General features: G+C 46.7%; 5 protein-coding genes across 5 annotated transcripts; 1 reads left to right on the top strand and 4 right to left on the bottom strand.

Moving 5' to 3' along the window:
* Positions 1-1064: 1064 nt before the first annotated feature.
* Positions 1065-3998, bottom strand: PADG_06321 (uncharacterized protein; the record flags this gene model as incomplete). Its single annotated transcript, XM_010763550.1, has 1 exon — positions 1065-3998. One exon carries the CDS (start codon positions 3996-3998, stop codon positions 1065-1067), a length of 2934 nt encoding a protein of 977 aa, XP_010761852.1.
* A 5525-nt stretch (positions 3999-9523) lies between these two features.
* On the top strand, positions 9524-9736 carry PADG_12082 (uncharacterized protein; the record flags this gene model as incomplete). Its single annotated transcript, XM_010763646.1, has 1 exon — positions 9524-9736. The coding sequence occupies one exon, from the start codon at positions 9524-9526 to the stop codon at positions 9734-9736; it is 213 nt and encodes a 70-aa protein (XP_010761948.1).
* A 1033-nt stretch (positions 9737-10769) lies between these two features.
* Positions 10770-11462, bottom strand: PADG_06320 (uncharacterized protein; the record flags this gene model as incomplete). Its single annotated transcript, XM_010763549.1, has 2 exons — positions 10770-10982; positions 11067-11462. 2 exons carry the CDS (start codon positions 11460-11462, stop codon positions 10770-10772), a joined length of 609 nt encoding a protein of 202 aa, XP_010761851.1.
* A 362-nt stretch (positions 11463-11824) lies between these two features.
* On the bottom strand, positions 11825-12161 carry PADG_12081 (uncharacterized protein; the record flags this gene model as incomplete). The annotated part of the gene is made up of 2 exons (XM_010763645.1): positions 11825-11895; positions 11936-12161. The coding sequence occupies 2 exons, from the start codon at positions 12159-12161 to the stop codon at positions 11825-11827; spliced, it is 297 nt and encodes a 98-aa protein (XP_010761947.1).
* Positions 12162-13378: 1217 nt separating this feature from the next.
* PADG_06319 (glutamate decarboxylase) lies at positions 13379-15333 on the bottom strand (the record flags this gene model as incomplete). The annotated part of the gene is made up of 5 exons (XM_010763548.1): positions 13379-13493; positions 13591-14129; positions 14186-14812; positions 14935-14962; positions 15092-15333. The coding sequence occupies 5 exons, from the start codon at positions 15331-15333 to the stop codon at positions 13379-13381; spliced, it is 1551 nt and encodes a 516-aa protein (XP_010761850.1).
* Between the last annotated feature and the right edge of the window lie 1251 nt (positions 15334-16584).

Genomic DNA, 16584 nt, shown 5'->3' with positions numbered 1-16584 from the left:
TAGTTACTAAACATAGCAAATATAATCAAAGAAAGAAAAAAAAAATGATTGAAGCTTCCCAATTCATCAATTATTAATCTATTAACTACGGAGTAGTTATTTTAAAAACGTAAAAATGTTGTCTTTGCCTTCTTGACAAATGATGAGACAAAGGGGAGGGGGGAACAAAAACATGAAACAACAAAACAGGGAGAAATTTGAAAAGCCTCCAGCTCCAAGAGAATAAGGAAACATTCCCTTGTGTTAATGAGGAGAAGTGAGCTAAGTTTGTTAATGTCGTATTTCCCACTGCCAGTATTTTGCGGGGTTTCAGCATTAACCAAATTAGTTAGCGACTAACTACTTGACAAAATAATCAGCCATCATTGATTCTTTAGCTGGCGTTACGCCGTTACTACCTGGCTGCGTTGTGATTGGGAGGAATAGAGTTTCCAGTCACGTTAGGTGATTGGCGGACGCCGTCTTGAGATTTGGGGAATCTTTGGTGTCTCTGAAAGTTGTCGACGTCTCACCATCCTCAATATACGGTTGTGGGAGAAGGAATTGAAGAAACAAGAAAGGAAAACATGGGTGATTTGCTTTCAGAATCCAGAACTCCGTAGGGAATACTCAAGCCACTTGGATATGGTCAATGAGACATAACATTACAGCAAAATAGAAATGGAATATATTATTTGAGGTAATGAATGAAAACTATGCTGCGCTTACTATCTTGCGATAGCAGAAATTTATTGAGAGAACTAGCATCCGGCGGCGCAAGGGCCGGAACATGAAAGGAGTGGGAAATCGGTAAGCGTAACACTGAGGGCGTCAACCGACCAAAACAAGGGGGTGTAAAAAAAAAGAGAGTAAAACCTAAATGCAAATTAGAACGTAGAAAGAAACGTCTCAGAAATCGCCTATGGCAACAGAAGAGGAATGAGTGGACTCTTTACATAAGATATGTAAAGATAATGATGAACAAGGAAACGAACATATAAAAGAAACAAATGAAACCCTCATCCAGAGAAAGGGGTGAGGGGAGAAACAAGAAGCAGAAATGTATATTAATCTCTGCGTCGTTTTCAAGGTTCTCCGGATTCCTCAAAGATGACCTCTTCATATTCTGGTGCTTGCTTACGCTTCCTAGATGAGTCATTTTGCTCCAGATACTGATATGTCTCTGAATACTTCCAAGCGGAGTTATCTGGTTGCATTTGGAGGGGTGGATTACTTGCTCCATCTTGCACAGCTGGCTGGCTCGGCTGGAGTCCCGGTTCATCAAAGGCCACTTCATAGTATCGTTGAACTAATGGGTTATTCTCAGAGATTTGCTCGGGGTTAACGGTCGGTACCTCTGATGTATTCTGGCTCGGCTGATCATCTATATGCCCAGGATCTCGTCCGAACGAGGCTATGTAATTTGCAAAGTACGGATTGTTAAGTTCAAGAAGCCTGGGATCAATAGTTTGGTCCTTGTTAACTGGGAACGTATTCTGTCGTTGAGGCTGTGCGGAGACGAAGGATGGAGGTTCTGGTAGAGTTATAGCTACAGGTTTTCCGGACGATGTCGGCGCGTAAGGTCCGTCCGGCTCTGGTCCTTGAGGGAAGGGATTCAGTGATTGTTCAGCCGTAGCAGGATTATACTGCTGGTTCACACTCTCCGGGGCAGAGGGCAAAGGCAAGTTCTGACCTGAAAAGTTAGTGAGTTGGGGTTTTCCCAGCAGTTTAAATGCGTCATCAAAGGCATTTAAGGGGAGATTTTCCGGAATTGCAATCCCCGGGGTGGATACTATTTGCGGATTTGAAGCCGAAGAATCCAAGCCTGGAACAATGACATGTCCACCCTGGTTAGCGCTTTGAAACGCAGATGATGGTGGTTGGATTACTTGCATTGGTTGGGGACGTGCTTGCTGAGGAGCTGCCGGCTGAAGGGCTGCTGGCCGGTGGTGCGCTGGTTTGGAGTGCAATGGTTGGTGATGCAGTAGTTGATAGGGTGCTCGCTGAGGTGATGTTGGCTGATAGGGAGTCTTCTGAGATGGCACTGGCAGATATGACGCTGGATAACGGGATGTTGGTAACTGCTGAACTCTATTAGAGCCCTGGACACCTCTAATGTGTACGTTTCGTTGCGGTCGCTGGGAAGCAGATGGGTGCATCTGTTGACGAACTCCCGGGTATTCCACAGCCCCACTTCTCCGGCCCCTGCCATCCATGGTATAGCGGACTGTTCCTAGCGAACTTGGTGGAAGTCCCATGCGGCGCTGGTGCTGTGACGTTATACGTTGGAGTTGTGGGCCGAAGCTAAATCTGGGAGGTACCGCAGCTTGTACAGAGTCTTGTGTACTCGATTTCCTTGGCGATGGTGGTTCGAGGGGAATATTAACATTTGTAAAATAAGTTCCCGAGGAGGTCGCTAATCCGGATTGTGTTTGGCCTGTTGATAGAGAGGGTCGGCTAGAGGTTAATGATGTAGCTGGAGCTCTATAAACCTCATTGTGTTCGACGGATTGAATAATCTTCTCTATGGCACGACGAGCCGCGTGCAGGTAAGGTCTTGCAGGGAAAAGCACTCTCTCGTAGAAGAGCAACGCCGAGTGACCTTCCCACCACGATAATGGAACTCGCTCTGAGCTGTCCGTTGTACAAATGCCCCCTATAATCTTCCCTTCGAGCTGGTGTCCATCGTACATTCGAATTTTCCCATTATCGGTTTCATGTCGCTCGTGATCATTCCAAAAGACCCTGTAGCGAAAAGATCCACCCATTTTAACAGGGTATATTCCACCTAACCACCGATATACTGTGCTTTGCGTATTATTCTTCAGGTCTTGGTAGTTGATAGTAATGGCGCTGGCAGTATGGGCTGTAGGAGGCGCACAGGCATCTGTTGCTAAAGCAAGGCGCAATGGTAGGCTCTCAAAGTTTCGTGAAACCTTGACATCCTCTCCACATCCTGAACATTCCGTATGATAAGGTCTCTCAAAAAAATTGGCCAGTTGCGCCTGGATAGTGTTTTCCTTACTGCAAATCTGGAGAGGCACGTAGCAGGAAGACCAAGGTCTTCGTTCAGCAGCACTTTGCTTGCATGGGCGCTCATGTTGAGGATTTTGAGAATACTGAACAAGAAATTGAGAGAAAGATTTGGCACAGTTTTCCCACACCCACCGAACCGCAGAAACACCACCCCAGGAATATCCTCGAAGGTGCGTAATGAACATCCTCTTCAGCGGATCCATAAAACTGTAATCGGATAATTCCTCCCAATTTTTAGACACCAATCTCAAAAATATTCTCTCTGGTTCGCTGAGTCTAGAATCCCATTGTGAGTCAATGCCTCGATCGGCTTTCGTAAGCCCAGCATCAAGCAAATTTCCCGCGACAATGACGCAGTCAATAGCTTCGAAGTCATTAACATTTCCTGCAACTGGCCCGCGGCCACGGCAGGGGTATTTTGTGCCTCCTCTTTCCTGGGATACAAGATTTGGGATTATTCCAGGCTGAATGGGCTGGATGATGCACCAGATAGGAGCTCGTTCAAGTCGTTGATAGTGAAACTGTAGCAAGGACTTTCGAAGGCATTTTGCTATTTCCTGGTCGGGAAGAAAACCGGAATTGAATGGAACTGGTTCAACAGAGCCAGGCTTACCGGTTCTGGATAGCAGAGAAATTGACGTTTCTTGAGTCGCTGCGGGTTGGCGATGGGACCCTTGTTGTGAACCAGCGCCCTCGCCCAAAGTCGAGAGGCCCAAAGCACAGATATGATCAAAAAATTCACTCTTAGAGGGCTTGGATGGTATTCTCTGAAAGATGCCGAGGAGGTTTCGAAACATCTCTTTTTTGGATCTGCCAGACATATGCTTGCGACCGCATCCATAATATCGGATCAGTGCTTCGAGTTCTTTCAGCTTGAAATCCTTTATCTCCCAACCGTACAGGTTAGGGGGCACGGGTGGCGAAGGGAAATAATTAACATTGGAAGGGTTGTTCCTCTCTGGGCAATATGGATCGTTGCTCATGATTTCAACAGAAATTGAAGCTTGCGTTAATGGACGATAAATGCAGAAAAGGCTGTTGCTGGTTCTGCATTCGTAAACAGCGGATGGGGGGGATAAGTATCACGACGAGAAGGCAAAAAAGATGACGCCATAAACGTAGATATATATAGAGAGTAAGAAGTCATACCTTCACATTGTTTCAGCAGCAACCGTTAACAAAACGGAGCCGCATCGGACAATGAGAACAAACGGTCCAATTGCAACATCGAATAAGGGTTGTCAAAGCCTTTGAAGTTGAAACAACTGTAATGAGAAGATACGAGGAAGATGTCCCCACAGACAATGGTACGCACCAAGTTGAAGGTTTAACTCCCCTCAACACCTCGCCTTTGAGGGATACCGAAACCATTGTAGCCTATTAACTTCCAGGAAGTTACCCCAATGCGGATATGAAGTCAAGCCAGTAAAGACAGCGATTTGTGAGCACATACCAGTATGTCTAAGACAGTTCTTCGGGTAGAGAAGGCAGCGTTAACACAAAACGTTTACCTTGAAATATGACACTCTGGCAAATTGGTAGTTGCTATGTAGGACTCGGAGATCGGCTGGAATAACATCTTCAATGATGGGAATTGACCAAGCTGCGATTGCATGTTCTGAGCGCATGTGTTTGAATTTCAATGGTATTCATTCAGGCACAGAGTAGCGTCGTCAAGTCTACATATATCCATCTATAGGAATTGAAATTCCGCTGCCCTCAGGAGATGCGATCTCAAATCACATCGTCGAAACGGGGAGAAGTATATAATAGATGATGAGCATTGTAGGACGTTGAGCTCCTGTTGATTGAAGGATAGCAGAGAGCTTCTCCTCAGAGCCGCAGTAGCCTGTGTTGGAGTCGAGTACAGGACATGGACAGTGTTAAGGAGAAGTATCTGAAACGAGGTGTACTGTCAAGGAAAAGACTTTGACATGCTCCTGGGATTCCAGAGACGTTGATCCACATCCTTTGACCTGAGGTGTGAGTGTTTTTATTTAACGCCCAGTTAGTCCACGTGCCTTAAGGGCACGTGATCTAGTAGAGTCCGCGTCGAACTATAGGGCGGGTAGAGCTACGCCCGTAGGCGACTACCTATCTAGTAGCTATCTTACAAATGAGGCAAAATGGGTTGCGTATTGCTACACCGGCAAAGCCCGTGGGTCGGTTGCCATAGGGCAGAGGTTTTGAGAGGTTTTAAGTTTGTGGGAGGGAGGTAGGGGAGGCGGATAGAAAGGGAGGCAAGGAAGGAAAGGAAGGGGAGGAAAGAGAGGAAGGAGAGGAAGGCGATGAAGAAGACGGGAGCAAGACAGAAGAGGGGATGGTCTGTGAGATCTGATCTGGAGGTGCGCGTCGGCGCATTGGACAGATATTCTGATAGAAGGCTGTTTCTCTTAGCCAGTTATTGAATTCTAGGGCCCCACGCGAGGTTGCCAGTGTCTCGCGAAGATTGTAGATAGGCCGGCGCTGCTTTGCTGCTTTTCTTGCAAGAGTGCAATAGTAGAAATGTTCTGGGGTTTTGCTATGTCTGCACCGGCAGTAGCACTCTGCATCTTCATGCTTAAGGTGGCTGTGGTAGGCTGCAAAGTCTCCATGACCTGATCAGGCGGCATAGAGCTTTCCTAATGTGAAGCGTGAAAGTTTTACCTCTGTTGAGGCTCTCTTTAGTGGGATCTCCAGCTCCATATAGTGTTTGGGCTGATTTTTGGCCCAGTAGTTCTCAAAGGCCCATGTGGTTTGTTCCATAGTGTGCCGCTTTATATAAGCTAGAGTGCCTATGCTGTCAGGTTGAGGTACCATGCTTGCACTTGCTGCCTGCGCTGCAGCTGCTTTGGTTTCAAGATCTGCCTTTTCATTACCAGCCACGCCTGCGTGGCCTGGGACCCATCTAATGACCACCCTGCTCTGGGTGGTCAATGGGAGCCTATCCCTGCTCTGCCAGGCCTTTATGGCTTTCAGAAACTGCGCGAAGACCTGCTGGCTAGAGGTGTTTGGCACGGATCCAAGGGCTCATGCTACCTCCAAATTGTCTAGGCAAATGTAGACATTGCTGGCAAACTTCACCTGAGGTGAGGTGGTGGCTTCCTTTAGGCCCTGCAGGGCTGCCATTGCCTCTGCATCAAAGACCTCTGCTTTATCCATTGGCAGGTTTCCTGTGGAGATTAGATGGTGTTCACTACCCCAGCATATAGCCCATCCTGCACCAGTCACGCGCTGAGGGCGCTCTATCTGTGAACCATCAGTAAAGACCACCAGATCCAGGGGATTGCATTGTTGTAGCCAGCTCTTAAAGTCTTGTGCTGCCTGTTCCTTTGTGTGGCCTGCCTCATACCCAATCTGCAGATCTTCTTTCCTGGGAAATCTCATCCAAGAGAGTGTGAGTAGAGGGTCATATGCTTCTATCCCACCAGCATGACTGGACGCTCTAGACAGACGTGTGGTATAGGGCTTGGTGGTAGCTACTTTATTAGAGCGCCTCACTAGTGGGTGCCTCTTGTCAAGCTTTTTGATTCTTACTGCATATACAGCACACCGGTTGTCTAGTGTCTCTTTCATTGGCATGATTCCTAGCTCACAGTGTAGAGCTGAAATGGGTGTGGTCTTGTAGACTGGCAGTGCCCCTTGCAAAGCATCTCTAAGGGCTAGATCTAGCTTTCTGATTAGGCAATCCATTCAATTGAAGATTTTCTTTCCCTTCTCCATTCATGTGGCTCCAGGCCACCAGGCCTCTGCTCCATAGCAGAGCACAGAGAGCACACAGGCCTGAATGGATTGTCTAAGCAGTTGTACTGAGGCGCCTCTTGCCGTGTTGCTTAGTGCCTGTATGCCATTAGACACCTGTCGTGCCTTAGCCGCCATGATCTCCACATGTTTCTTGAAGCTCAGTTTTCTATCTAGCCAGATTCCTAGATATCTTATGGAGCTTTTCACTGCATTTGCTGTAATAGAGTGAGTGCCAGATGTTGTTTCAAGGTCAATTGAGGGGTCCGCCCACATGCTTGGAGGCACTCCTGGTTGCCACACGAGGTGCTTGATATTGAGGTCGCCAGTGAGGAGCAATGGGAGTGCTGGGACAGACCAGGAGAGAAGACAGCCCACACCTTGTCCAGGATCCTCTGCGCCTGGGGGTGCATTGTATATGTTGACTGTCTGAAGCTGTAGACCCCAGGCCTGTATGTGCAGCATGTGGATGTCCCAGTTTTCTGCCCAGGGGCCTGGGACTGCATGAGCATGGATTTGTGGGTGTTTACACACATAGGTGAGGACCCGTGGCTTCCTGTCCCACTTTTCAATTGGGGCAAAGCAGTTGAATGCTGGATGCTTTTTGGAGATGCGTTGGCTTAAGTTCCTGTGAATCCAGGGTTCCTGTATGAGAAGAATGTCAGTCTTTCTTTCAAATGCTAGATTGAGGGCCGTCTCGTGTGCTGGGCCCTCTTTTCCTACATTGACTTGCATAATCTGCAGGAATTGTGGGGACCTAGAGTTCTTCTTCATTGAGTAGCTGAAAGGAGGGTGTTGTTGCATGAGGTGACATGTTGAGTGTTGCATTAGGTGTTGGGTTGGACACCATGCCTAATGCTGTGCCTGATGCTGTGCTCAATGCTGTGCTTGGTGCTGTGTTTGATGTCAGCGTGAGGTTAGATCTACACTCAGTAGAGTCATTCAACCTCAGGTCTGCTGATGGACCTCAACCACCACATTTGCTGTTACTTGCCTTGGCCAAGTATGCCTTACTCTGTGCATTGCGGATATCCCTCAGCTGGTTCTTAGAACTGCATTTTTTGCAGTGAGGGACGCGGAGGCAGTATCTCTCTTGATGGAATCCCCAGCATTTGCTGCATTGTTGTATTTTGACCTTAGGTGCCTTTCTGATCACTGGTCTTTGATATCCATATAGTTCCACTTTTGATGGCAGGTTTACTGCTGTCTCTTGTGAAAAGTGTAATATAAGGGTGGCTGTTGGGTTTCCAGGGTGTATTTTTGCCCAGTGACTCTGGACAGGCTTGATTCTGGTTTGGAGTGTGAATTCTTCTGTCATGGATTCTGCTGAGAGACGCAGAGTTCCACCATCATAGTCACTAATCTCCATGGGCAGCCCAGGAATCAGGCAGGTGATCCAATGTTCTTCCTTCTCTATCTGAGCATTGGTGAGAGTGGCTGCTAAAACATTCTTTTGGGCTAGCAGGGCCTCCATGTCTTGCAAGCTTCTAGGAATGATGGCAATGCCTGTGGGGATGGCTTGAACTGCTGTGATGGCTGCTGCCAAAGGCCCCGGGAGTTCAGCCTTCAGCTTTCTAAGAGTAGCAATTGGGCTTGCTTTGTGAGCTAGATGATCTGAAGGCAGGCGCGCGAGGATTCATGGTGTTTTTCCTTCTCTGGGGTTATTTCTAAGCAGGGGTTTCTGCAGTACGGTTGCTGGTGTTTTTGTTGCATTGGTGCTGTCTGCAGCTGTCTTTGCGTAGGTAGGAGCACTTGCATCATTTGCACCAGTGGAGCCAGCAGGCTTGATTGTGGTGGACTGCTTAGCTGTTTCTAGACTTCCATTGTACCAGTCCTTGACTAACGCCTTCACGGCGGCTCCAAGGGCCAGTGCCCTTGATAGGCCTTTTGCCTTCATGACATCTAGGTCTTCTTCAATCCGATCAAGCATATTTGCAGCAGCTAGTGCTTCTGCATGGGATTTCTGTGCCTCAGCCTCGTGGGCGGCTAGGAGATCGCTAGCCATCGGGCCACGTAGGTTGAGACGTATTGGTGCGACATTTCTGCTCTTTGAGCTGCCTGCTGGTGTAGGGGAGCTTGGAGGCTCCATGTCATTCAGTTCACATGTGCGGCGGGCGATTGGGGTGAGGAGATGGGGTCTCTTGGGTGGACGGCGTATGGGGGAGCAGATGCGCGTCAAGGCTCGGGACGCGTTCGGTGGTGTTGGGGGGCTGGGCGCGCTGGCGGCGCTGCGTCGGCACGCCATCAGGCTTGCTGCCTGAGGGGATGGGAGAGAGCTTATAGGGATGTGATCAGGATTGATTAAGATGTTTTTGTATAACAGTTCTGACCTTCGTTCGCTGCTGCTTGGACCTGAGGTGGTTTCACTGAACGAAGTTGGCACTTGCAGGCAGTTAGAACCGCGGTCACATGATACCGAGTCTACGGCATTCTTTCGAAATATCGCAAATCAACAGGTTCGCATGGGGTGGATTTCAACCGTGGAGATTCTCCTGGTAACCCAACAACTATGGGTGGGTGGTGATGAAGTTGGGTCGTCTGATATCTACCCATATTGAGAGCGCGTCTGTCGATGAACAATGTTCCACCTCGATTTATTGATACAGGAATAGAGAACTTTTGACTTAGTTGAAGTGGTTTCCTGGCTACGCTCCTCCCCAGTCTCTTAACTTCAAGGGAAAGAGTTGATTTCGAATCGTTGACAGTACCTCACATGCGACCATTTAAGCTAGGCTAGAACTATGAGACAAAGCCTAGTTACCAGATAAAAATAGGGGGGAAAAGAAGAATGGCAGGACTTCATTATAAAGTTTACAAGACATCGCAGAGCGCCACGATCCTCATAGTCGCAAATCTACAGTCACACCACGTCTTTGACAAAATCTACATATCGACGACAAGAAATGTCTCGCGTTTGATGGCTTTCGAGTCCCTTAGCGGCGGATTGGCCCATCTCGATGCGGAAGCGGAAACATTCCCCACCCTTATATTGAAGTTTTAACGTAGACGCCATCCACTTCCCCCCCCTTCCTTCTGGGGGCAGAAAGGCTGTACAAAACGCATAGCGAAAAGCACTGTGGAGAGACATACATTTTGCGTGCATCAAAGTGTCTGATAAAGCAGATCATTGAAAGAACATTCTTGACAAGAACTATATCAAACAAAGAGATAACTTCTTATTGTCTTCGATATCAATAATACCCTGGTCTGAAAGGGATATTCCAACGCTGCGCACCATCGACCTGTGCCAATCTCCCTTCATCGCAGACAAGTAAAAATGAGTTAGAAGGAGACTCTACTAGAGTGCTGATGTGACGCGCGAAAGGATTATAGGATCCCTGTCATTCCTTGGTCAATTTAGGCGCCAGCCAGCCGCACAGTGCGCACCAAAAACAAAAGGCCTAATCCTCCAGAGACAGCGCCTCGTCACTTAAATTCCACTATCCGGCCGAGACGAACAGTGAAGTTAGCTACATTTACCGCATAATAATTGCACTCGTGGGAGACCATCTTTAATCCTCCCCTCCGCTTTTTATCTCGGAGCTATTTTCAAAGCAGTCACGGGTTTGAAACGTCGTAACGTCGAGAGATAAGAACATCTATTACCTTGTTCAGGTTCGTTTTTTAGTTTATCATTTTTTTATTGTTTATCATTCTGTTGGACGTAGTTATTTCTTTTCATGATTTCGTTCTTTGTTTAATGATATTACCCCTTGATGACCAAGTACGGGATAAATTTGAATACAGAAAAGAATGATATCAATTCTTCCTCTGCTGAGCAGACAGCAACACTCTCTATCATAAATCTGACCAAATAAATTCAAACACAGAAAATATTAACAAGAAGCAGACTACGTGTTCATGACCCTTTCATTCAGCTGAATGCTTTTTCAATCATGCAACAAGTTTCAGTCGCAAAAACACGAGATGAACCAGCTCACCCCATGAAACTGCTTTCACAAACATCGTCCCTCTGGAAAAGTTAACTAGCAGTATCTATATTCCTGAAGAATATATGATAGTTGTTACATATCCTAGCACCGTTTCCATTTGAATATCACGGCATGTCCAAACTGTCCCTCTGTGGACGTGCTCGCGAGTTTACCGGTCCCGCGAACCGACACCTCTTGCTTCACGTTAAGCAGGGTTTGCGTGTTTCCACAAGGCGACCAGGTGTCCCAAACCACCATGTCCTGTGCTTCGAAATCCTTGGATGTAGGGCCCGTGAAATCCATCCTGCTGACTGCCTGTGGTTTTTGTTGCGCCGCATTAGTGACTATAGATTCCAAAGGCATAGGATATGCACTGGATGAGATTGTTAGGAGACTTACCTGGGAAGTCTCTCCAGAGAAATAGTATGTAGTTTTAAACCACGCTGTGGAATCCTTCTGCAATGAAACACGGCCCTTATATTCGGCCCCTAGGATGGAAAATGACCAGCCCTGAGGGTAGATGAGGTCGAAGTTCAACTGGCAAAACCGGCGACGGTCAGGATACGTAGTATCCGGTCCGCCCACGGCATACAAGTCCTTTGTCCGGATGGGACATTTGGTGCCGTGGTCGTCAACTTCAATATCTAATGATCCCTGCTTGCAGCCGCTGCCGCCATAGAAGACCCCTCGAATATGCACGCCTGCTGGACTCACTTCCTCTGATTCTGGAAACGGATTTGGAAGTGCTACAGCAGATGCGAGAGGGAGGAGGAAAAGAAGGGACAGATACTTCATGTTGGATTGCAATGTAGTTTCTAGTCCGGGTGTTACTGGGTGGTAGTTGTTGATGGGGATTCAACGGAAGGAGAGAAAAATGAAACTTTGCGTTGAAAATATAATTTAGAATCCCGAGAGTCCAGAAAAAGATGAACAATACTTGCAGTTGTGGAAGAGAGAGTTGCTTCGAAAGAGGGACTCATGGAGCATTTAAGGACTCTGGGGGCATGGAGATGATCAACTGCTAGCAGCATCTCCAGCAAAGGCTCCAGGTTCAGATGCCTAGATCCTTGGAGTAAAAACTTTTGCCAAACACCGAGGATTGATCCTACGGCCTGAAACAAAAGAAAATTGCGAGAAACGACCGGCTTCCCCGTCTCTCACACTTCTCCGCTGCCCTCATCCCAGGTGGCACCAGGAATCCTAGTCCGCATGCCATATAGCGGAGGGCCTTATAGTTTAAACATGTAAGCGCTAGGCCCGCCGTGCACCCAGAGCCCGGCACTGCGCGACATGCTCCCGAACCCACCCCTTCCTGTCTGCCATTCCGGCTTGATCAGATAGTCTGTCAGATGTCCCTTTCAGTGAAGGGCTGCGTGCACGGTCCATCGGCCCGCTTCCAACGATATTATAGTAATATCGGGGAAGCCAGGTGAACTCTAAGCCAGCGACGGATTTCCGGGAGTGGCGAACGGATAGTGGGAGGAAAAGAACCATAGTGCTAGATAACTCCGCCTGATCTTGATGTATTGTACACGGAGAGATATATCGCGACTGCAACCACACAAAAAGCCACAGATCCAACAGCTGCCGAACAGTTCAATATAAGTTCAACGTAGTGTTGCAAGCGTAGAATTCTGGGCGAGTTAATGTTTTACCACTTCCGTGGGTTGAAGACGGAAGACTGGGGTATGGAAACATGGTTACTTGCAACTAAAAAGGGAAAATGCATGAAAGTTGTTCCTCTAGTTAAAACACCTCGGAGGTAGGTATATAGTTGGGTAATTATCCCTGGATATCTGTTGTGTAGCTTTCTCTTCCACAGTCAACAAATTCCTATCAAGCTATGACATATTTTAGTTAAAAGCCAAGTAGTTACCGGGGAACCTTTTCCTTGTTCCCTTTCCCCGCTCGCCCCCCTGGCAATGTGAGAGATTTCTTTGCGGGGAGGGGAATGAAACGGCACATGAACTCATTTGAGTCTAGTAACTAGCTGCGCGTGTATCAATAACTACAGCAAACCGAAAAGAAGGGCCTCCAAACCTGTATATTTGCGCATACAACATTAGAAAATTTGAATTATCTTAAAAACTTCATCAATAGTTTATAGCTACCTGGTTATTTATTATATGCGGGTCATCTTTATGAAACGGTGGCATCTATAGTGTCATGCTGAGATAGATGTTAACAAGGAGAAACTCGATTCAAAACAATTCGAAACATTGGGGATTTGATAATTTCTGCACATATGTCATCAATTCCAGTTAAGTTTGTGTAGAGGCCCATCTTAACGACAAATGCATGGAGTCAAATTCCGCGAGTTTGATGAATCATCACCATGCAGCAACCACCGGGTTGCTGATGAAGGAAATAAAAGGGGGCATGTGGCAAGTCATAATATTCTGCTCCTAGCAACATGATATAGGCCGTTAAACCCCCCCTCCATCCAGTGGATCGCACTCGTGATCTACTTTATGTGACCATGTTCTCCAAAATAAAAAATCACCCCACATGCTAAACCAACTACTGCATCAAGAAGCTCGACTTGTCTGGCCGCGCATCTATCAGGGTCTTAAGCTAACAATGGGCATAGCAAAAAAAAAAAAATTGAAATCAAAGCGGAGAAGGTTTGTCATGAGACTACGTATGCCACGATGGAAGCATCTAAGTGCCCATGACGTTGTTTGCACCAAAATTGTGGCCATATCCATGTTTTAGCAGATAGCGTGAGTTTTCCCTGTCTTTCCTTGTAGGGAGTGGTCTTCATCCTGGTAATGGGGGTGATTATGAGTTGCCTTGCCGACGTTGGAAACGTGTTGGCGGATATGGCTGGGTAGTTAAAAGATCAGCAATGTAAACAATCAAAAACAATGAAGAAATAAATAAAAAAAAGAAAAGAATAGAAAGAAAAGAAACGGTCACATACTGTTGATATTTCTCCATAACTTTTCGGTCCATCTCACTCAGCTGCTCCAATGCAAGTTTGATATCAGCCAGCAACGAATCGCAACGACTTCTGCTAAAGTCTTCTCGAACCACAATACGCATGAGTTTCAACTGCTCACTATGCGGCGCCATGGTATATGCAGGAACAACCCAGCCGCGTTCCCGCAACTGGTGAGCCAGCGCAAACTCATCAAACTCATAGCCCTGGTCAGAAGATAGATGGAAGGCTACAAGAGGCAGACCATGGCCCCTCCCGTCGCTCATGATGATGAAACCTAATTCTTTCAGCACTGAGGAGAGATAGTCCGCGGTGCGCGTGAGATTGATCATTATATTGCGGTAGCCGCGTTTCCCAAGGCGGATCATTTGATAATACTGGCCGATAACTTGCGACGCGCCCTTGGAGAAGTTTAGGGTAAAGCTGGCTTGTTCGGCCCCAAGATAGTTAATGTTGAAAACGAGCTCCTTGGGGAGATATTCCGGAGAACGCCAAACAATCCAGCCAACACCCGGGTATACCTGAGATTGGATTAGCATGGTAGAGCGACGTGTATGACTTTATATAATGTACATACGAGACCATATTTGTGTCCAGAGACATTTATAGAAACAACCTTCTCAAGTCTGAAATCCCATTCCAAATTCGGGTTTACAAAGGGTGCCACAAATCCACCGCTTGCTGCGTCAACATGGATGGGACAATCGATTCCACGTTCGACAAGAAGATCGTTAATCCTCTGTACATCTTCATACTGGCCAGTGTATGTGGTGCCTAAAATTGCACAAATGCCAATGGTATTCTCATCCACGAGATTGACAGCCTCTTCTGGATCAATGACGTATCTATCACTGGTGCAGTAGACGAATTTCTCCTCAATTTCAAAATATCTCGCTGCCTTTTCCCAACATACCTGAACAGCGCTGCTCATAATAATGTTGGGATTGGAGCAATCTTTTCCTTCTGCCCTTCTTTTATTTTGCCAGCGCCTTTTCATAGCGAGCGTGCCCAGCATGATGGCTTCGGAAGAACCTACGCACGAGGTCCCCATGGCATGTTCTTCCGAATCTTCTCCAGGAGCATTGAACATGCGAGCAATCATGTTGACGCAGCGGTTCTGAATCTCTGCAGACTGTGGGTATTCCTCGTAGTCAATGAAGTTCTTGCTCAACGACTCAGTCATGAGTTTTTCAGCTTCCTCCTCCTAGATTTGGTGCGCCAAGAAATTAGAATAACTAGCTAACTACATGGCTGAACCACAGCTACCAAGCAGCCAGTTCAAGCAGTTGTGTATAACCGGGGTAAACGTTGTTCTAGAACGCTTACCATGTATGTGGTAACGAAACTCGCCAAGCTATATCACGCAAGTTAGCTATTTTTGAGGGTGGAAAAATATGAAAAATTAACATTGAAGTAACCGTTGCCTGAGACGGCGCGACTCGGCAGTAGCCTACAGGTGCAAATTAGGGACCTCAGAACGTACTTCAACATAGGATTCCCATCCAGACTCAACTCGTCCTTGATCATTCTATATGCCACCTCCTTGGGCATTTCTTTCTCCGGCATCTCGAGTGTAGGCAGGTCCTCTGCCGCGAACCGAGAGCCATAGACGCTGGAGAAGAAGTCATGTTCCTGAGGCTCCTCAAGGGGGATGGTTTCGATACGCTGAATTGGTCTATTCGGAAGCGCAACTGATTCCCTTCGGATTGCTGCGAGATGAACCATGATTGCTGATGTCGAGGTTCCTGGTAATTTTGAATATAGATACTCGATGTGAAGTTTTTCTTAATCCGTTGCTTGTTGTCAAGATAGAACGATAACTTCAAAGAATTAAAACTAATAAAGCGCATCAAAGATAGAGATAAACATGGGAGATCAATCCACTCTTTGACCTGCTCAAACGCGTACGCTTTCGTTTTCCCCCCTGCTTCCTTAGTCAGGATATATAGTTAACCCCTCCTCTTTGATAATCAAGACCTGTCTTTTTGACGCAGCAAGGAAGTGTCTGAAAACCAACTCTACCTCAAGCCACTGATTTTTGCGTAAATGACATTGCAAACAACAACAGGAAAGAAAATGGTCAATGGCAAAAATGAGGGAAACTTCGTATAGCTACTCTCTATCGGAGTACAGAGATTTATTAACGGCAACCCCGCAGAAATCTCTCCCTGCAGCGCGCCGCTCATAGTTACTGATTATAAGGATTGGGGCCACAAAAGGGCTGTGGATGGAGGAGCGTGTTCCCCTCCTAAAACGTGCCAGCTGCCTAATCAGGTGGGGTTTCAGGGAGAGGAATTAAGTTTGCTTGTTTTCCACTGTTACCGTGGGACCAATAACGATTCAGCGCAACAGCCAAATCCCTCAATTACTAGGCAAACACTGAAGCGAAGATCCTCTTATCACTGGTTAGACACAATGTTTCTTCATCCATGAGCAAAATAGCCCTAGTACGGACGTCTAACTAGGAGTGAGAAAAATGATTCTGCACCATCGCTGGTTCTGGTCGGCTCCAAGTAATGTGCACCCGTGACGAGTTTAATTCAACAAGGGTTTGTTTGTGCCGGCTGATGAGAGAAATATTTCTGCATATTCTATCAAATGCAGGTAGGTAGATTCTCCTAGTTGACTGGTAGTTAGTTAGTTGTTCAAAGAGCAAAGCAATGCCAGCAAGATTTACCAGCACGCACCGAGGGGCTGAGGAATTGGTATCCCCAGGTCTCCAATGAATGGCTGACACGTGTATTTCTCTGAACTGCATTGGGATTCATACGTTTGTACGGTAGACTTTTTTTTTTTTTTTTTTTTCAAAATTTAGCTGTCGTATGATTGGAAGTTAGTATGCTAGAATTCATTTGATGAAAATTTGTGGGATGGTTGATTCTTCATTGTAACAAGAAGCCAGCTAATTTTACACAGCTAATTTTACAATATTAATCAACCCAATATAATTTTGGCCATTCAAGTCATGTGATCTCA

This window comes from Paracoccidioides brasiliensis (assembly GCF_000150735.1).
Source record: "Paracoccidioides brasiliensis Pb18 unplaced genomic scaffold supercont2.8, whole genome shotgun sequence".
Classification (NCBI taxonomy): Eukaryota; Fungi; Ascomycota; class Eurotiomycetes; order Onygenales; family Ajellomycetaceae; genus Paracoccidioides; species Paracoccidioides brasiliensis.
This window is presented reverse-complemented; position numbering and strand designations above follow the sequence as displayed.